This window comes from Pseudorasbora parva, chromosome 7, assembly GCF_024679245.1.
Source record: "Pseudorasbora parva isolate DD20220531a chromosome 7, ASM2467924v1, whole genome shotgun sequence".
In the NCBI taxonomy this organism is placed as follows: Eukaryota; Metazoa; Chordata; class Actinopteri; order Cypriniformes; family Gobionidae; genus Pseudorasbora; species Pseudorasbora parva.
Window position 1 is genome coordinate 9,124,803 of NC_090178.1, and position 20,193 is coordinate 9,144,995.

The 20,193-nt window shown below is 36.6% G+C and overlaps 2 protein-coding genes across 2 annotated transcripts in view; one reads left to right on the plus strand and one right to left on the minus strand.

The window, feature by feature from the left end:
• Positions 1-1,131: 1,131 nt before the first annotated feature.
• LOC137082672 (neural cell adhesion molecule 1-like) lies at positions 1,132-13,546 on the plus strand. Its single transcript, XM_067448005.1, has 16 exons — positions 1,132-1,267; positions 1,958-2,029; positions 2,461-2,661; positions 2,756-2,893; positions 4,242-4,385; positions 4,482-4,599; positions 5,463-5,617; positions 7,280-7,413; positions 7,697-7,814; positions 8,632-8,799; positions 8,886-9,005; positions 10,576-10,703; positions 10,803-10,968; positions 11,066-11,261; positions 11,896-12,021; positions 12,659-13,546. The coding sequence occupies exons 1-16, from the start codon at positions 1,219-1,221 to the stop codon at positions 12,696-12,698; spliced, it is 2,073 nt and encodes a 690-aa protein (XP_067304106.1). The 5' UTR covers positions 1,132-1,218; the 3' UTR covers positions 12,699-13,546.
• Positions 13,547-13,733: 187 nt separating this feature from the next.
• Positions 13,734-20,193, minus strand: part of cd22 (cd22 molecule) — a 47,375-nt gene continuing 40,915 nt past the window's right edge. The window contains exons 7-8 of the mRNA XM_067448007.1: positions 14,902-15,023; positions 13,734-13,861 (exon numbers count right to left, since the gene is read on the minus strand). Coding sequence (XP_067304108.1) covers positions 13,801-13,861; positions 14,902-15,023 — 183 coding nt within the window. The 3' untranslated portion in view covers positions 13,734-13,800. The remainder of the gene's footprint in view (positions 13,862-14,901; positions 15,024-20,193) is intronic.

Genomic DNA, 20,193 nt, shown 5'->3' on the forward strand with positions numbered 1-20,193 from the left:
TAATAATAATAACCTGTAATCAATTACACATTTATCATTTTAGTTAATAAATCGTTAATAGGCTCTTTGTTAAAATTAATATAAATAGCCTACATAAAGTCATATAAATAAGCTTTAAAATCAATAAATAAAACTATTAAAAAACAAGCTTACTGAGCTTAAATGTTCAATTTTCTCTATATATCAACTAAACTAACTTCATAACTTTTACTTGCATTGACGTATACTATTTCTTTAAGTTGTCCTCTTTCAGACAGCTTTTCTTCTTGCTGTGTATTTTTTTTTTTAATTCTTAATATTTTTCAATCATGTAATATTCTGCAGAAGATAGAAATTAATCTCACTGCTTCTCTCGCGAGAAGTGAATCTCAGTTCCACAGCGTGTGATTGGCTGTTCACTGCTGATGTCATAGCTAAACTCTTGGAACTCAGGATCAAATCCTGAGTTGAAAGAAAAAAAAAAAAAAAAAAAAAAAAAAAAAAAAAAAAATCAAATCCTGAGTTGACCGACAGAGAAATCTGATGATCAGCATCATGGGACCAACAAAGCCTTAATACATTGGTTTGGTTTTGTCAACACAAAACTAATCCTGTAACCTTGAGTTTGTTAAATTACCATCATACAGGCCTTGGGTTTCAGCCTATGATTTGTTTGGCTAAGTGTGATGCTAAAATCTTCTCGATTTCCGTATGTATAATAAATCAAACGCTAGAGGTATGGTGACATTTTTAAAGCAACAAATGTATTATATTAATTTGTTTGTTAATACATTTCTTTTGTTATTTTTTTAAATATATTTAAATCACAATAGATGATAAATATTAGGCTACCCATTATTATTTTTATCTCAAGTTAGGCTATTTGGTAACACGTGTGTGCACATGTTTTTTTTTTTTTATCTTCCGCGTTTTAAATCATCTTCAATAAAATGTAAGATATTGAGATAAAATATCTCCCTTCATCGAGTGTCAGGGGACAGCAGGGCTCGTTGCATCCGGTGCGCAGGAGGGGAGGGCCACTGGCGTCTGGGCGGCTGGAGCGGTCCCCGCATCCCTGCGCTCCATCATCTGAACGAAGCATCTGGAGGAGGGAGTTTTGGGGTCAGATCCTCCAGATAACCAGGTTCCTGTCTGTCTCTGTCATAGCGTATAAAATCATGGGGGACACGTTGCCTGTTAGACTCCAGGAGAGGTGCGCAGGAAGAGAAGACTGCAACCATGATTTTACTCAGACTGTTTGGACTCCTTATTGTATCAAGAGTGATAGGTGAGCCGGGATTTACTTTCCTAATCTATGAGTGAAATTACATTTCTGTTACACAATGACTTGCATTTTAGATAGAGTAGACTTACGGTAGATTGAACCTTTAGATCAAAATAGAAGCAAGGATTACAAATTTCATTCTGATTCAGTTTGACAATATCATTTGTATTGACAATTTTATAATATATTAAATTAAAATTTAATATATTTTTTAATTAATTGATGACATTTTCTCTTACCATGAAAATAGCCTGGCATGGCTTAAAATAAAGGATTACTCAATCTACATTTAACACATCATTGTTTCAACAATTACAGATAAAAATATATAGATATAAAATATGCAAATTAATGGACATACAGTATCACATTCCCTTGTGAAGGAGAGATTATAAAAGAAAACCGTTACATTGTTGCTCTGTTCTTTGTAGCTGGACATCTTTGATCACTTATACAGGAAGAAATATTGCTTCCATAAGGGAAGCCGGTCATTTCCAATATCCATTTACTCTTTTCCTCGTTGTCTGTCCAATATTAGAATCAAAGCTATTTGTGGTAGTGATGGAGTAAAACGTGCTTTGGCTTGAAAATATTCAGCATTGCCACTTGATTCTATGGTTTCACTGATAAAACTAATGTACAGTGTAAACGTTATTGTTCATCATTTGTGGAATGTGTTTCCTTTCATTTTAGATGCTAGATTAGACATCATCGCTAATGAACCAGATGTGGAGGTGGGAAGCAAAGTTCTGCTCTTGTGCAAAGGTTGGTGTGTTTTGTTGTAAAAACTGACTAAGGTTCACAAAGAATGTCTATAATTGACACACAATGAATGTCAAATTGTATCTCGACAGTCACATTTAAAAATGTCTTAATGACTTACAAAAATATCAAACTAAGTGCAAACAATAATGCTGCTTTGGGAAGTTACACAAAGCAGGGCTCAAGATGATTTTTATTGAATGTAGATCAGTACTCCTCAAGTGTCAACAATACAATACAATAATTCCAGCACCAATTAATTCATTTTCTATTGCTGCTTTACTTGGTTTGATGTTTTGTTTCAATGTAAAAAAAAAAAAAGTTGCTGCAACAGTCTGTACCAATCGAAACATTTTTAATATCACATAGAATGTCAGTTTCATAAAAAGATTTTATTATGTTTTCTTTTCTGTCTTTCCATATCTGCGTTTCAGCCAAGTCAGAGGGAGAAATCAGTTGGTTAAAAGATAATGAAGAGGTGGATGAAGATCGCTATGAAGTCAAGACGCATGATGAGTCTTCGAGTTCACTGACCGTAAATAACGTTCAGTTAGGTGACAGTGGAATCTATAGCTGTGTGTCTGAAAATGATCTTGGCACAAAGAAGACGACGAGCTACCAGCTTTATGTCTATGGTGGGTTCCTAAAGACTTGTATTGTTCCGTTATTTTTCTATCAAGCGATAAATCCCAATATTGACTCTAATGTGAAATTCTGTCCTACTATCAGAAAAACTGGACTTTGGCGAAACAAAGACATACCATGAATTTCTGGTGAACCAGACGATAACCATTCCCTGTGTGGTTTCTGGCAAGCCCGAGGTGGAGGTCTACTGGCTTCGGAACAATCGCATCGTGAATGATGACGGTAGGGGTCGTGGCCATGCTGCAGGTTCTGCCAATGTTTTATGTGGTATGGGGGTCTCCTCAAATTCCTAGCTCTTTGTGATGCCTGGCAGTTGGCAAAATGGCGGGATGGCGATGGTGGACGAGTCAGTGATAGGGTGGCGGGGGGCCTGTGCATTCGTTTTCTGACCGATTTGCAACCAAATCAAGAGATGTTTCTCACTATTAGTTGGGAAACATTTGTGAACAGTTTGGTCTACATTTGTTTCTTCCTGAGGCCGTAAGAAACAGCTCCAAAACATCCAGTTATTTCGCATTTCAAGTAAATGCCACCATTGACAACCATAGAGGAACAATTCACCCCAAAATGAAAAGTCTATCATTATTTGCTTACCCACATATCTCCTTTTGCATTTGTTTAGATGTCTTGCACATTTTGTAAGACAGTTTCAAAGTGAAATGTAGAATGAGTGTTGCTAACTGTACGTTTTGTTTTAATCAAAACCCAATGAACATGAATCTGGCAACATTCTGTTATGTTTTTTGTTGTACGTATCGCAGCAGCTCGGACATGAAATGTCCCCTGAGTGTTGCTAAAATGAATGAAATCTGAGAGATATCTGTCCCTCCATTGACAGCGTCAACTACCGCTTTAACGCTTCAAAAAGTTCATAAAGAGATTGTAAAGCTAATCCATATTAATTGTGCATGAGAACAAACCTCACTAGTTCTTACGGAAGCTCAAACGTGATGCGTAACACGAGAATGAACCTCATTGGTTCTCTCACATGTCAAGCAAACAGGCTTGAGCTTTCATTTACCACAACTAATGTGTGAGTTGATAATGGTTTATATGTGAATAAAAGTTATTAAATGAAATATGTTCATCATAAAGCGTTCATGTCTATTCAGAAATGTTGGACTAAACCGCACAATTCATATAAATTAGTTTAACAATCTCTTTATGAACATTTTGAAGCATCCAAAGTGTCAGTTGTGTTGCTGTCAAGGGACAGAAATGTCTCATATTCCTTAAAAAAGATCTTCATTTAAATTAAAGTATTCCAGATTTGGAACGACATGAAGGTGAGTTATTAATGACACAATTTTCAATTTTGGGTGAACTAACCCTTTAACTTTAATCATAATGTAAACAATGAACAGGAATGAAAGTTGTTGGTTTTTACATCCCCTAGTGAAACGGCCCCAAATGAGCCTATGTTTCGAAATAACGACAGAATTTTCAATTTGGGGTGAGCTGGCCTATTAAGAGTGCGCATGTGAGCTTGTAAAGGCTTCGTCTCATGAATCTAAAGTACCAAGATTGCATCTTTGACGCTGCTCATGCTCTACCTTCCCTCTTCTCTTAGGCCGAGGTAATCTCAAAATCCTGCCAGATAGATCCCTGCAGATTGTGGGAATTCAGCAGGAAGACCGTGGAATCTACATCTGTGAAGGCAAGATCAAGGGACGCCCCGTAACTAAGGATCTCCAGATCTCTGTTGTTGTTAACGGTGAGGACGTAGAGGAATTAATTGTGTTTGTTCTTAGTGTAGTTAGGGTGAATATGTCCTCTAAAAAACATCTGCTTTAAAAATCCCATTCTCCAGAGCCACCGACCGTACGGATTCATCAGGAGAGAAAGAGTGTTTCTGCTGGACCCAATACCAGTGTGTCTATAAGCTGCCTGGTCAAAGGAGAGCCCACTCCAAATATTACATGGATAGTGTATGTAGATCAACAGAAAATGCTATAAATCTTCTTTAATGCTTACCTATAATCAGTAGGCTCAGTCTTTTTATATTTGCAAATGTACTTTTGAAGTCAAACATTTTTTCATGAATTGTGAAAATAATCCATCTAGACTTCTAAGGCTCCATTTCAAAACCTAGTGAGCTACCTCCATACCCAGATCATACCCAGCTAACAAGCTATGTTCCTAACGTTCATAATATTTTAAGTTATGAAAACTTTATTACTGAATTTTCTCTAAAACATCCAGTTCTTCTAATATTGTAAATCAATGTTTGCAAAAATCACCAAAACATTGCTCGTGAATGTTCTCTGAACATCTCCGAATTGTCTAGGTTACGCATGTACCCCACGTCTGACGTAACGTTGAATGTGACTGACCGAAAGGGAACAAGTAGTAACATTTAAAAATGTAAACGATCATCCAACTAAAACATTTCAGAAAACGATTTAATGAACTTTTACCATGAATGTTCCATAAATAACATTTTTGTGATTTCAGAACAGATAACTTTGAACAAACGTTCTACTAACGTTATTGGAAAAACATTTGTCATAACCTTGCCAGAATGTTAGCTAAAGTCCTGAAAACGTTACCCATTAGCTGGGTAAGTGTTCATTATTCGAAGGCTGTTGGCCCTACAAGGCAGATCGCTAGATTTAAGAACAGAGCCTGTATGATTAATTAGAGTCTGTTTATTCATATTTTAGTCTCAGACTGTTTTTGTCTTTGCAGCTTCCTTTTGTCTCTTAGTTGTTAGTAGTTCTCCTCCCATGAGTATATTGTTTATATGAACAATAGTGGCAGAAAGACTGATTTTCTGCATCTCTTCCCTCAGCCCTTCCACCTTTGACAACTCCCGTTACAAATACAACACAGATAAGAGTGAGCTCACCATCTCTGCAGTGACCAGGAGTGATTTTGGAAAGTATGTCTGCACGGCTACCAATAAGATTGGAGAAAACACTGCCACATTTATTCTGGATGTCTCAGGTGAGACCTAGAAGAATTTAAAACCTTGAATGTCTTTGCGCTTGGCTAAAAGCATAGACTCATCGAATGGGCAAGGGCAGTTGGTCTGCATTATATGTTTTAGTTTTATCTTAAAGGGATAGTTCACCCAAAAATTCAGTCATCATTTACTCACCGTCATGTTGTTCCAAACCTGTATGAGTTTCTTTCTTCTGCTGAACACAAAAGAAGATATTTTGTAAAGCAAAGCAAATAGAACAACCAGTCACTACCATAGTATTTTTTTCCGTACTATGGTAGTGAATGGTTGTTCTATCTGCTTGGTTACAAACATTCTTCAAAATATCTTCTTTTGTGTTCAGCAGAAGAAAGAAACTCGTACAGGTTTGGAACAACATAAGGGTGAGTAAATGATGACAGAATTTGAATTTTTGGGTGAACTATCCCTTTAATTATTTTTTTTAGGTATCTACGGCCAGTAAACTCAGTCAGTTAGCCCATACATGATGTAAAATTATTTTAAAAAATGCCCTTTTTGGATGGCAACACCCATTTCTTCGATCCAGACAGTCAATTGCGGATGATAACATTGAAACCAGCGTCTAAATATCCTGTTCACTTTATACGTCAAATAGGTTGTGAATGGAGCTTCATGTTGACTTTAAACTGTTCACTCACAACTGTTGGCTGAACTGTTTGTTTTTTCTCTACTTTTATTTCCTTTTTTTGTTTAGCCAAAGATTTGTTCCAAGGAAACCTTTTTTGTTCTGTTTACGATCGTTACAAACACAGATATGGGGAATTTGATCCCGTGCAAACATCACATTGACACTCTCCAATGGGCCAGACCCAAACAAAACTCTTGTAGGATAATGGAAATATTAAAATTTTACACAAATGCATCCTACGGATGAAACGTTAAACCGAGGTCCCGACTCTCTGTGGTCGTTAAAAATCCCAGGATGTCCTTCGATAAAGAGTAAGGGTGTATCACCGGCAGCCTTGTTAAAATTTGCCCATTGTCCTCTGTTCATCATGGCCTCCTAATTATCCCAATATCCTGATTGGCTTCATCACTCTGTCTCCTCTCCACCAATCAGCTGGTGTGTGGTGAGCGTTCTGGCGCAATATGGCTGCCGTCGCATCATCCAGGTGGGTGCTGCACATTGGTGGTGGTTGAGGAGATTCCCCCTTCTATGTAAAGTACTTTGAGTGCCTAGAAAAGCGCTTTATAAATGTAATGAATTATTATTATTATTATTATTATTATTATTATTATTATTATTATTATTATGCATATCTGCTTGTCTGGCTGGCACCAGTCCAAGCTCAATTTAAAATTGAACATTGGTCTGGGGAGTCTGCTCTCTATTTTCTACTGCACAAGAGGCGTGATCAACAAGCATTATTTGAATGACTCTGTATGCAATTGGATAGTCCTTCAATCAATCAGACCACAAGAGGCGTGATCAACGGGCAACGACCCATCATTTCTCTATCTGTCATCGTGTTTAACCCGCCAATAGCACACCAGATGGATAAGCTAGTGTGTGATTGGTTCCCGCAAAAGTGTAACAGAAACCCAGACTACAGAACTGCAATATTTGGCTCAATATGTATCTTGATATTTTATAGTATTTTAAATGTAATTACATTTTTGCTTGTCCTATTGATCATGTTCAGAGCGTCCAACTATAGACTTGGATCCAAACCAGCTGGTCATTATTCCAGGAGAAACTGGATCTGTGCTCTGCAATGCCACAGGACATCCAGCTCCAACCATACAGTGGGTCAGGAAGGCTACCCAAGAAAAAATGGTGAGAAACATCTAAATAGTTACTCCATTGTAGTTTACAATAAATACATTTTAAAAACTTGAGATTAATAATTCGCTTTGGAAATATCTTTAAGACAATCAAATCATGTGGTTTCCTTTTGGAAATGGATTATAATTGAATTATAATATTCTTTGATGGTGGTGACTGCGGGGAGGGATTCTGTATCTACAGGAAGTTTGGCCGATGTACTTTTCTCTTCGATCTTAATTACTTCTTCCTGTCTCTTATTGTCTTTCCTGTTTGCATGAACATGTGTGGGCAGACGAGTGTGGAGGGATCTGAGCTGACTCTTGAAAATGTAATGCCCTCTGATGGTGGCTTGTACTCCTGCATAGCCAGCAACACCGCAGGCACAACCACTGAGGACTTCCAGCTGATAAGTAAGGCTCAAAGTCTTGCCTCACCATATACAGACTTACAGTATACATCTAGAGAGAGAGAGAGAGAGAGAGAGAGAGAGAGAGAGAGAGAGAGAGAGAGAGAGAGAGAGAGAGAGAGAGAGAGAGAGAGAGAGAGAAAGAGAGAGAGAGAGAGAGAGAGAGAGAGAGAGAAATTTTAATCCATTATGCATTGTGTATATGGAGGCATTTTAATTGATAAAGATATAATTGAATAGATATGATTCATATAATATAAATAATATATTTGATATATATATATATATATATATATATATATATATATATGCACCAATGTAGTCCCAAACACAAAAACAAACTGTGATGGACTGTTTATTCTGAAACCTTTCTATCAGAACCAGCATTAACTTCACCCCACAAGTGCTGCAGATTTGGAGATGATCTGACCCAGTCGTCTAGCCATCACAATTTGTCCCTTGTCATACTCTCTCAATTCCATAAGCTTGCCCATTTTTTTGCTTCGAACAAATCAACTTTGAGGTCAAAATGTTCACTTGCTGTCTAATATATCCCACCCACTAACCGGTGCTGTGATGAAGAGATAATCAGTTATTCACTTCACCTGTCATAATGTTATGCCTGATCGGTTTATATGTTTTTTTTATATCATTTAATGTATAATTTAGCCTATGCATCCTTGAGAATTACAACAATTCTTTGTGATCATGCATAACATTTGATGAAGTTAACAAACTTTGCTTTGTTGATATTTATTTATGTGTGCATAATCTTTCTATAATGCTTTTTATTAATAACTTCCCTCCTTCTCTCTCACAAGCCTGGCCTGGGACACCCGCTCGGTTCAGTGTGGCCTCAGGGACCTCATCTTCAGTCCTCATCCAGAGTGTCTCAGTACAGGATGGAGGGTCCTCTATTACCCAGTACATCCTTCAGTGGAAGAAACCGTCTGAAGAAACCTGGAGTCAAAGTGTCATCAAACCCACAAGTAAATAAGTGATTTTAAGTGGTGTGGTTTACATTTTTGGTGATTTTTAAATTCAGATGTGTGATGAAAAAAACTTACATTTGTAGATCCCCTGGAGATCAAGGGCCTTGAGCCGTACACAGAGTACTCAGTTCGTTTTGCTGCCAAAAACTCGCATTACCAGGGCAACTTCTCCACAGAACACAGAATCTTCACACAGTCTCAACGTGAGTATCAGCAGAATTTTCTCCTGTCTATTCACTTCATCTGCTGCTTATCCACCATTTTTGATGTCGTTAGCCATTATGAATATTATCATGTTTTTTTTTAAGCCATTGTCAGGCCCACACAGAATCTGCGCCCAAGCATAAATATATAATGTCGTGTGACAAGCTTTACGAAAAACTTATATACTAAAAAAGCAGATCTGTCTTTCTGTCTCGCCATCTCTCATACATTTTTGTGTCTGTCTGTCTGTCTATCTATCTATCTATCTATCTATCTATCTATCTATCTATCTATCTATCTATCTATCTATCTATCTATCTATCTGTCTGTCTGTCTGTCTGTCTGTCTGTCTGTCTGTCTGTCTGTCTGTCTGTCTGTCTGTCTGTCTATCTGTCTGTCTGTCTGTCTGTCTGTCTGTCTGTCTGTCTGTCTGTCTGTCTGTCTGTCTATCTATCTATCTGTCTATCTATCTGTCTCACATTCACCTTGTTTAAATCCAATCTGCAGATTTCCCCCAAAATCATTGCAGAAAATATGAAAAAACATCTGCAGATTCAGTCTGGGTATGGCCATTGGTCTACAGTCCCAGCATCAGTTTTTAATAATGATAAGACATTTTATAGCGGTGGATTTCATGTCATGCTGTCATTCTTGTCATAAATGCCTGTTTGCTCATCACATATGTTCATGATTTGCTTTCGCTGCCCATTCTTTCTCATTCCTGCTTGATGATGACCATTCTCCATGCATTACGACCTGCTCCTGGTCCCGGGGCCCGACCATTGCCTTATTCTGACCTTCCTTTGTAGATGGTAAATCAATTTTGAATGCATACATCTCCAGTTGATAGGCTAAAACACAACCCTAATTGTTTACTGTGATATAGAAGTGTGAAATGAGTTTACCTGCATGTTTTCAATGCTGAAGAAAGCTTAAAAATAATGCTACTTAGGTTTCCTTCAGCATGAAATCAGTGTTGGTCTGCTGATCTCACGCATCTATACTGTAGTGAATGATTTTGGAGCTTATCCACTGGATTGTCTAGATTGTCAATTACTTAAGTGTGACACAGACATACTCTAAGAACTAAATATAACAAATATTTTTTATTTGCCCTGTGAAAACATGACACACATTTCCTTTAAACTTGAGTAATGTGTTTTTGTAACTAGATTCTTACTATATTTTAGTTATTAAACTTGAATTATTTAAGAAATTAGCTGTTTAGAAGAAAATACATCAATATTAATGTGTGTGTGTGTGTATATATATATATATATATATATATATATATATATATATATATATACTACTTTTCAAAAGTTTAAAAGATATTCAAAAAGAAAACTGTTAATTTAAATTGTAATAATATTTTACAATATTACAGTTTTTACTGTATTTTTGATCAAATAAATGCAGTTTTGGTGAGCATAAGAGACTTACAAAAGCATAAAATAGAAAATCTTAACAACCTCAAAGCTAAGATCCAAATCCACCCAGCCCTAAGATCAACCTGTTACATTGTTTCTTTGTTTCTCCAATCTGATGTGTCTTCCTTCCCTCATTTAGGGGAACCCGACAGCCCCGTTCTCTCTCTGAACGAGAAAAAATTGGAGCTGAACTCAGTCTCCATCCCAATTAAACAGCTAAAAGATGGAGGCTCTCCTGTCCTACACTACGTTGTACGCTACAAAGGGGTCAGTCTGAATTCGAATCACTTCATCCTATCTTTTGATGCTTTTTAAATATGTAAAGTATAAGCTTTATATCCGTGCAACATGTCCCATTTCGAACAGAATAAGGAGAGTGAGGAATGGACTGAAAAAGAAATTCCTGGAAACTCCACCAGTATCCAGCTGAATGGTCTCCAGTACAGCGCTGAATATCAAATGGAAGTTCAAGCAGTGAACCACAACGGCTCGTCCAGCCCTGCTAAACTTAACTTCACCGTCCCACAACCTGGTAGGATTGATTAGAGCAAGCCAAATATTATGTATTATATGCCTTAACACCCTTTTCACTCTTTAGTGAAATGAATTGATTCCTCTTTCTCTTGCAGTCAGTCAGCCGATGTTAGGGAAAGGTGGTGTGGTGGGCATTGTGATGTTCATCTTCTTGTTGCTGATGGTATCAGTAGATGCTTTCTGTTGCTACACCAACCACTGCGGCCTGCTGAATTTCCTCGCTCGTAAACTATTTGGACACAAAATGACAGAGTCTAAAGGGATGGATGAAGAGGCGAATAATTCAAATGGGTAAGATAACCTTCATCCTTCATGTGACTATGTTGCAGAGACGGACATTACGATTGTTATTTTCTAGTTTTCCTACAAAGAGCCACTGTTAGTACATAATGTTAGGTCATGGTGATTGCATATAGATCTCCGGGGTGGAGTGCCCTCTGGTGGTAATCACAGACACTCACACTGGTGTAATTGGTTAAATTATATATAGCCTCATTCTCTTTTTAACATGATAGTCATAAAATAAATACATATTTTTTAATTCTTTTAATTAACTTAAAATAATATTTTAAAAACAATGAAATAAAAAATAGCTTTAAAACAACATTTGATATTTTATTACATTTAAAATATTTTAAAATCATGTGTCTGTTTGTGTATATATATAAACCTTAATCATTTAAAACACTTAACATTAAGGTTCTATAAATTATATGTTTTATTATTTAAAAATATTTTAATATATATGTATAAAGCCTTATGAACCCTATTGTAAAGTGTTAAACAATGATAAAAAATGTTCAAGTATTTTGACACGAGTCAATGAATCTTCCACTGTGTTTAAAGTGTTTTTCTAAAAGTCCAATTTTCAGTGGGATTTCGGTATGATTTCACCGCTCTAAGATTCATGTGTCCTTTGATACAGAGACATGAAGCTGAGTGGTCTAACGCTTCCACGAGGCAGCATCCCAAAGCTTCAGGCACCCAATGGGGCGGTGAATGGCGTTCATTCAGAAGTCACGTGTGACAAAGCGCCTCTTACCAAATTCGAGTAGGTGCCAACCTCAATGGGCTGAATGCAGCTGGGCATCAAAGCTGTCATTCACAAAAAATGGCATGTGGGTTTGTGTTATGAAACCAGACTTAAAGGAATAGTTCACCTAAAAATGACCATTTTGTCATTATTTACCCATCCTCAAGTATTTGTGTGTGAATTACTTTAGCAGATGTTAGTGTAAAAGTTTATGTCTTCATTTAGTTGCATGGAAGACATAAGCTCAGACATTTTGACCAACATACACATACTAATGTACACGGTGATGGTCACAAATGTGTGTTTTTGTAGTTTACACGGATGCAAAAACTTGGCCCCAAAATTCAGTTTTCTTGCAATTTAATGAGAAAAACACATACAAACTTTTATGTTTTTAGTTGAAAATAGTGTTGTGTAAATGATGGAAAAAAAAAACATTAAAATACCATTCATTAATAAAATAATATTTTTTTGGAGAACTATTCCTTTAAGACACGACAACTTACTCCTACTGCCATTTTTTAAGTTTTATTATTTTTACTATTATCAGTTCCATAGAAAACATGAATTCAGCTGCCTCATAAACCCAGCAGCTTTTTGTATTCTTCTGTATCATTGTCACTGTAGAAATAATGACATTTCCTCTTTTTTGTAGGAAGCAGCCAGAATCTGATGATCCAACAGGAGAGGCGTAGAGGAACAGATTATACAGGACAATTTAAATTCACAGTGTGAAAATCTCATACAAATCTCGGGACATCCGATTGTGAGCTTAAGGACCAAGGTTTTTTGTTGTTAAATTATTATATGTAATCCATTTGTAGCCCATGAAGGTTCAAACACTGGCTCTGTGTGTTTGTTTGAGCATCTTGATGGGCAAGACTGGCTCAACCAATAGTGTGAGATTTGGGGCGGGACTATCTGTTTGTCTGACCAGTGACAGATGGGGGAGTGTTTGAAAAAAACTGAAAATTTCTAGCACAGAAATGACCTTTAGGTAATGCAGTCTGGAACAATTATAGAAACCTCATGAAGACGACTGTTATTCGCAGGAACACGTTCGAGTCCTGCGTGATTTAGTTTATCTTGTTATTAAATTGTGATTGTATGTAAATGTAGGATGTTGAAGAGCATTATGAGTGTGATCTAGCACTGTAGATACTGTACATGACAAATGCTGCTTGAGCTGAATTTGGATTCAGCAGTGAGTCGATAAATGCAGAGTAGAATAGGAGGTTGACATTTTAAAGTATAAAATTAATGTCATAATGGGAGCATGTTATTTCTCCAGCGCAGCACTAGTGTTAATTTATTGCGCATTAAACATATGCTTGTTGCTTGTATAAAACCTTGATTAAAGGAGTTTGAAGGGTTTGGCATTAGGATCAGTAAATTATGGCATTATTTTATTTTAATGTAAATGATAACTTTAGTAAAGATAAAAAAAAGACCAAATTTTCATATAGATATAACTTTGCATTTTATCTGTTTTAACAGTGTTATCTTTTCAAAATCACATCGTTACATGAAAAAAACTAGTTGACGTTAAATGTTAATGTAAATACAGATGCATGCATAAAGATGTACATATTGATTTATTAATATTTTTTTGCCTTCACTGTACATTGTATATATTATTTCTTTAAATATTTTATACTCGTTCTAATGTTTGAGCATATGGTAATTTTGTACTCAATGTATATGAATTCACAATTATAGAGTTCATTTTTTTGAATAAAAAGAAAGAAATATCTACACCACCCGCTTACTAAAGCTCATTATTCACAGTGCTGAGATTCATTCACTTTTAAGAAGGCTGTAGATCACGGCATCGCCCTCTTGACTGTTGGAACACAGTCTGTAAAACAAACAATAAAACACTTTAGTTCTAGAGTATTACTAGGATATTGGCTATTTATTAGTACTTATAAAGTACATATTAATGCCTTATTCTGCATGACCATATTCTACATCCCTTAATAACCCAATCCGACACCTAATTTTAAAAACTACCTTACTAACTATTAAGCAGTTATTATGAGTTTATTGAGGCAAAAGCCTTAGTTAAAGGGTTAGTTCACACAAAAATGAAAAAAGAAATTCATTAATTACTCACCCTCATGTCGTTGGACACCCGTAAGACCTTTGTTCATGTTCAGAACACAAATGAAGATATTTTTGTTGAAAGCTGTTGGCTGAGAAAGGCTTCAGAAAGGCCTCCATTGTCATTCAGTACATTCCCACTGACACACTCATAAGACCAATAAAAGGCACTAAAGACGTCGTTACAAAGTCCATCTCACTACAGGGGCTGTACAATAATTAAAAAATGCGACGAAAATAGTTGTTGTGCACACAAAATATGAGAATATGACGCAGATCCGCCGTTTAGATACATGACCCAGAAGAGGAGGAGCGCCGCTATCGCATGAGTTCACGTCCGAGACCTACACGGGAAGACAATAACTTGGCAGATAAAGTCATTATTTAGATTTTGTTTTTGCACAATAACTATTTTTCTCACATTGTACCATTATTATACAGCCACTGTAGTGAGATGGACTTTGTATCGATGTGTTTAGTGCGTTTATGGGTCTTGTGAGTGGGAATATACTGAATCCCAATGGAGGCCTATCTGAAGCCTTTCACAGCCATCAGCTTTTTGTGTTCTGAAGATGAACGAAGGTCTTACGGGTGTCCAACGACATGAGGGTGAGTAATTAATGAAATAATTTTCATTTTTGGGTGAACTAACCCTTTAATAGTGAGAACTGGAACCTAAAGCAAAACTTTATATATATTAGAGTTATATCAACAGCCAATTCAAGGGATTGATATATTCATTTCACAGATTTCCGCATCACAAACAATCATTATCAGGCTGATTTTATTCATTACCTTTCTGAGGTTGACCAAGGAAGCTTTACAGCTGCGTATATGGGGCTGGTATGGTTTTCTTCAGACTCTGGTGATTTTCTCAGGTTCTCATAGATCACCTCTGTAACAGTGACTGCAGGTGTCTGATCAAATATAAAACAGTAGATATTTATTAATTTTCATAGTCCACTCTAGACATTCTACTAATTATACAGTTCAACTAACTCTCATTAGAGTATTAGTAGTTTATTTTGATGCTCCCCCAACAGCTAACTCGTTAATTTTTGCAGCTACATGTCAAATAACTCTTATTAGAGTATTAATAGACTAAAAGAATCGACTTCAAGAGCCTGAAACAAGCACGCATGGTAAAGTATCAACACACTTGACTGTCCTGTTTCACAATTCCAATGTAAACACAGGCTTATTTTTAAAACTGCAACACATTTGATGCATAATTATCCTGCATATGAGCCATATACCACATTGAAGCTGAGATTCTCCAATTTTCAGTTATATATGACACATTTGTGGGAAATTTCTTAAAGGTTTGTAAAACAGGCTTAAAGCTACACTGTGTGATATTTTCTCCCATCTAGTGGTGAAAAGGTATATGACCATCCAGTGAATAATAGTTTCTGTTCCTCTCAATTTCGATTTCGTTTCAACTCCTACGGTGGCCGATTTAGTCATGGCTTCCAGTTCGACCTCTTCGGTGAGTGTTGCTTCAACTCAAGTTATGAGGTAATTTTTGAAAACTATTATAATTTGCAGTTATTTAATTTACCAAATGATCTATGATCAAATGAATCTATGTAAAATGAATAATAGTTTTACGTTTTGGTTATTTTTAACCAGCTCATTGCTAACATCAGCTATCAGGTTCCCAGACGAATGCAAGCTAATCTTAGTAAAGTAACTTTTATCAGTGCTATCGTTATTCTGTATATTGTACGACATCACTAGCGTAAGGCAAACAAATTATAATGCAATTAAAATATTAATCTCATGTTATCCGTCATAGAACACGGATTTATGTTATAAGGTAAACAATACTTTTTCATCATTGACGCGAGGAAAACTATCCTAGACGTCGTTCTAGTGTTATGCACAGCACACCATGATATAATTAGCCAAGCAACAGTAAAACTTCCAATATACACAAATAGGCTGAATTAATATTACCTGTCGAGAAGAAAGCAGGCAACGTCGGCGTTCTTTTTAAAATCGTTGCTCCTCATGAGCTCTTTCCATCTTGGAAAGGCCACTCCAATATTTACTTTTGTCTTGTTGATTTGCCCGTTACGTTGCCGTCTTAATTCTCTTTTCCGCTTCCTTGGCGACTCTGATATATATTCCGCAATGTTACTAGGTCCCCGACCCAGGTCGAATTCGGTAATCAATTCCGTGGTTGCTTTCACACAGAAGGCGACCCGGCAATGTTCCGGGAATATTGCGGGTCCGACGTGCAGTGTGAAAGGGGCTTAAAAGTGATCCTCCATCATCATATAGCAGCCTCAAGCAATCCTCCTCTTCACATTCGACACGGTGCCATCGAGTGTAAAAACGCGAAAAGCGAAGCTTGAATTTACAGGTATGTCCCTCTTTGGTAAATGTACTTTCAAGATGGAGGAGCAACATGGCGACCGCCATCCGAACCCTCAACCAAGGGGGTAATCTAGCGCTCGGAAAGCGTTCCACCCCTAGGGGCTGCCATTGCTAACCAAGCCATCACCTGCTGTTAGCATCCCATTGACTCCCATTCATTTTTGAGTCACTTTGACAGTGAATAACTTTACATCTGAGACGTTTAAAGACTCCATTTGTCCATTGTTTATTTCTAAAGAAACACGACAATGCATAAAAGACTCTGTTACCTTGTATCTTACACTATCGCCCCGCAGAAGCTGTTTTTGTAAAAATAGGCTAACTATTGCGTCATAACCAACGCGACTCTGTCACACAGTTGAGAAATTACCGTATAGACCTGAGGAGACGCTCGCAGGCAATCTTTTACTGTCTATGAGACAGTCGGGGGGACGTGGAGACATAAAGTCTGATAAAGTCAAGGGGGAAGAATGGGGAGAAGCCCATAGTGAGCCAAAAGCAATGGGAGAAAATATTTAAACAACGTGATTCAGATTTAACTCTCCACAACTACTAGAAGACCTACAGCTGTCAGACAGGAGGCTCACGTCACATCTACGTCGTCAAGCTCAATCTGAGCCTGCGCAGTTCGCTCAGCCATCAGGAAGTGAGTGCTCCTTACTGACATCACTTAACGCCGTAGAAAGCAATGGGATCCCTCCGTCCATTTCTTTTACTGTCTATGCCCTCAACACGTATGTATTTTCAATGGTATATTATAAAATTACGAGAATACTTAATTACTGTATTATTACTTTATTATTGAAAGAAGTAAATATACATTAATGAGCACATATATTTTTGAAAGAACTAAGTGATTTTAGCTAAGAATAAACTAAAAAAGTTACACAGTGTAGCTTTAAAAAACGTTTTTAAAACGTTGTACTACAACATTACCTAATTGCAACCAAAATACTGGAAAGTTGTGGAAAGTTGTAAAAACGTTTTGTGTTTGCTCGGTATTGTCAATAAAATCACTAATTTCAGTATTTATAATGTTATGAATTAAAAACTGAGTATTGTATCTCAAAACCCCTTGGTATAATTTATAATTTACAGCAATAAACACAAATTCACCTATTTTCGTCATTTTTATCGCTATGGCACTTTGACAATCAAAATCTCATAATTAATTTTTGCGACGAGGCCACATATGTACTTCTTTAGGAGAAGTGGTTTTATTTCATTATGTTAAATGTCACAGCAGTTAATCTGAAGAATTGGAACTGACCAGTGTTCTCATTCCATAAGTGTCAAGACAAATACAGCAACAAATGAAGATTGAGAGGAGTTGAACATGTAGGCCTAATATTCCAGTAAAGTTGCTTAAATGCATTCTGTAGTTAGTGTGGTCTTTAACCCTGTAAACTGACTGTTCAGGCTGTTGTTGAAAATAAGAACTTGTTCTGAAGTGACTTGCCAGGTTAAATAAAGGTTATCGAGCTGTGTGTACTGAAATAGATGGTAACTCCAAGTCTTTCAGAGTCGCGGTCAAAGCTGATTCGAAAGACTGCCGTTCGACAGTTTCTGTGTTTAATAGAAGCACGCAAACGCAACTCAGCCGTCATTATGGCCCCGCCCACCGACTATACACGATGTGATTGGCCCGGCAAGAGTAAGGGGAATACAGCTCAGAAGGGTATTGAGAGTTGCTAGACGACATTCGCGGGCAGATTAGATTTGCTGCCACTAGGGTGCGTCTAGATTTCTAGGCTAATAGCGCATAACTCACGTGAGGTAAACAGATCGCATTAATATAAATGAATAAATCATATAAACAGAATCTGCAATGAATACTCTTGCAATATAACATTTATATTCAAATAACACTGGACTTACTTGTCTGGTACTCATGCAATGTCCTTAAAGTGTGAGCAATCCAGTGAGCGAACTTTCTTTCCAGTCGGAATGGCGGATGCAACTCTATAATATGCATATTCTCATTCTACTAAATGAGCGCACACTGTAAAGAAAAGAAAAGTTGACTAACTTAAAATTGTAAGGCAACTTGCTGCACAGCGTTTCTCAGTTCACTCAACTCCATTAACTGAGTAAGGTCACGTCTCCAATTTAAGATCTTTTGTTCAGCAGACTAAGCTTTTATCCTTTTTTTGATTTTGTGTTGAATTGTTTGTATTTTTTTATGTCACCATCATGATGTTTAGTCTTTTCTTTAGTTGGGCAGTTTCATGAATTTTTAATGCTAGTGTTTCTCCGACGGCTAAATAAGAATTTAATCATTGCGTTTAATTCACTGATTTTATGACTGAGTTTAATATGAGCAATATTAACTTTGTTTTAATGTGATCCAGCACTGTTTTATTCGGAAAAGCCGAATAATGTTTAAAACTGATTGTACATTAAGCACTTTGACCTCATGTGAGATTTGCTCCCACAGACAACTAGCCTGGATGCCAGCTGGACTTAGCCCCGCCCACACAATGTTTAGGTTAAGCAGTTCATATTCTGACTAGAACTGAGTATGACCACGTCAGGCTAACAGAAATCAAGAATCAGCCCATGAATCTCAACAACAGTGACATGCTTAATGCCGTAATGCATGCTGGGAGCCGTGGATGAGTTTTGAATTATGCACCCAGAATGCATTGTTAACTTGTTGCAGCTTGTATGCTTGTTTACTTGCAATTACAAATCGAATTTACAAATAATACTAGGTTGTATTAACTTATTTTCACTGGTTAAGCCAACTTTTTGCATTTAATTGTCCAGTTAACTAAAACATAATCATTAGCCTAACTTTTTGTGAGTTGGATTTCCGCAGCTGTGCATGTTGCACAATAGTCTGTGACGTGAAGAATTCAGAACTAAATTGGACAACTTTGTAAATTTTCACTGCATCAAAAAGCGAACAATGTTATATATTTTTGTTGACTTGCTCAAATTTATTTTGGATAATTTTAACCATCAAAAGTTACGCACTGCAGCTTTAGGTGAGCAACTGTTTGGATACATTCATCAACAGAAAACATTGTTATACAGCTCAACGTTAATCTTATGTTTAATTCTCTTTTTCTTGATTTAATACTATGTTTTTCCATGTCTAATATTGATCTAGCTTACTGAAGTATGCAACAAGTGTCTCATAGTGATGAGCAGGGTGTTGTTATATCATTACAACACACTTAAATGCATGTAATATGGTTATAAAAGTGGAATTATCGTAAATATGAGTTTCTAAAAAATGGTATAGTTCCTCATTTGATCATGAAGCAGCTACAGGTTTCTTCAATTCATTACCTAGTTTTTGTCAAATTGATGGGATTGAAAGGAACGTGTGATCTACTGCTTAGTTTGGAGGAAGTCACTGAAGCTATTAAATGTCTTAAACTTAATAAATCTCCATGAGTAGATGGCTTGTCCTCTGAGTTTTACAAATTATTTGCAAAACAATTAGCACCCTTTCTTTTACAAGTTGTCAGGGGAAGTATTTTAAAAGGCTTTCTCCCCCCTACATTCACACAAGGCCTTATTACATTACTCCCTAAACCCAAAAAAGATGTTCTTTGTCTTGATAATTGGCGTCCAATATGTCTTCTCAATAATGACTACAAAATTTGAGCCTTAGTATTTGCTATGCATCTTAAAAAAGTAATAGACTCTATTATAGATGAATCTCAATCTGGTTTCTTATCAGGGAGGCATATC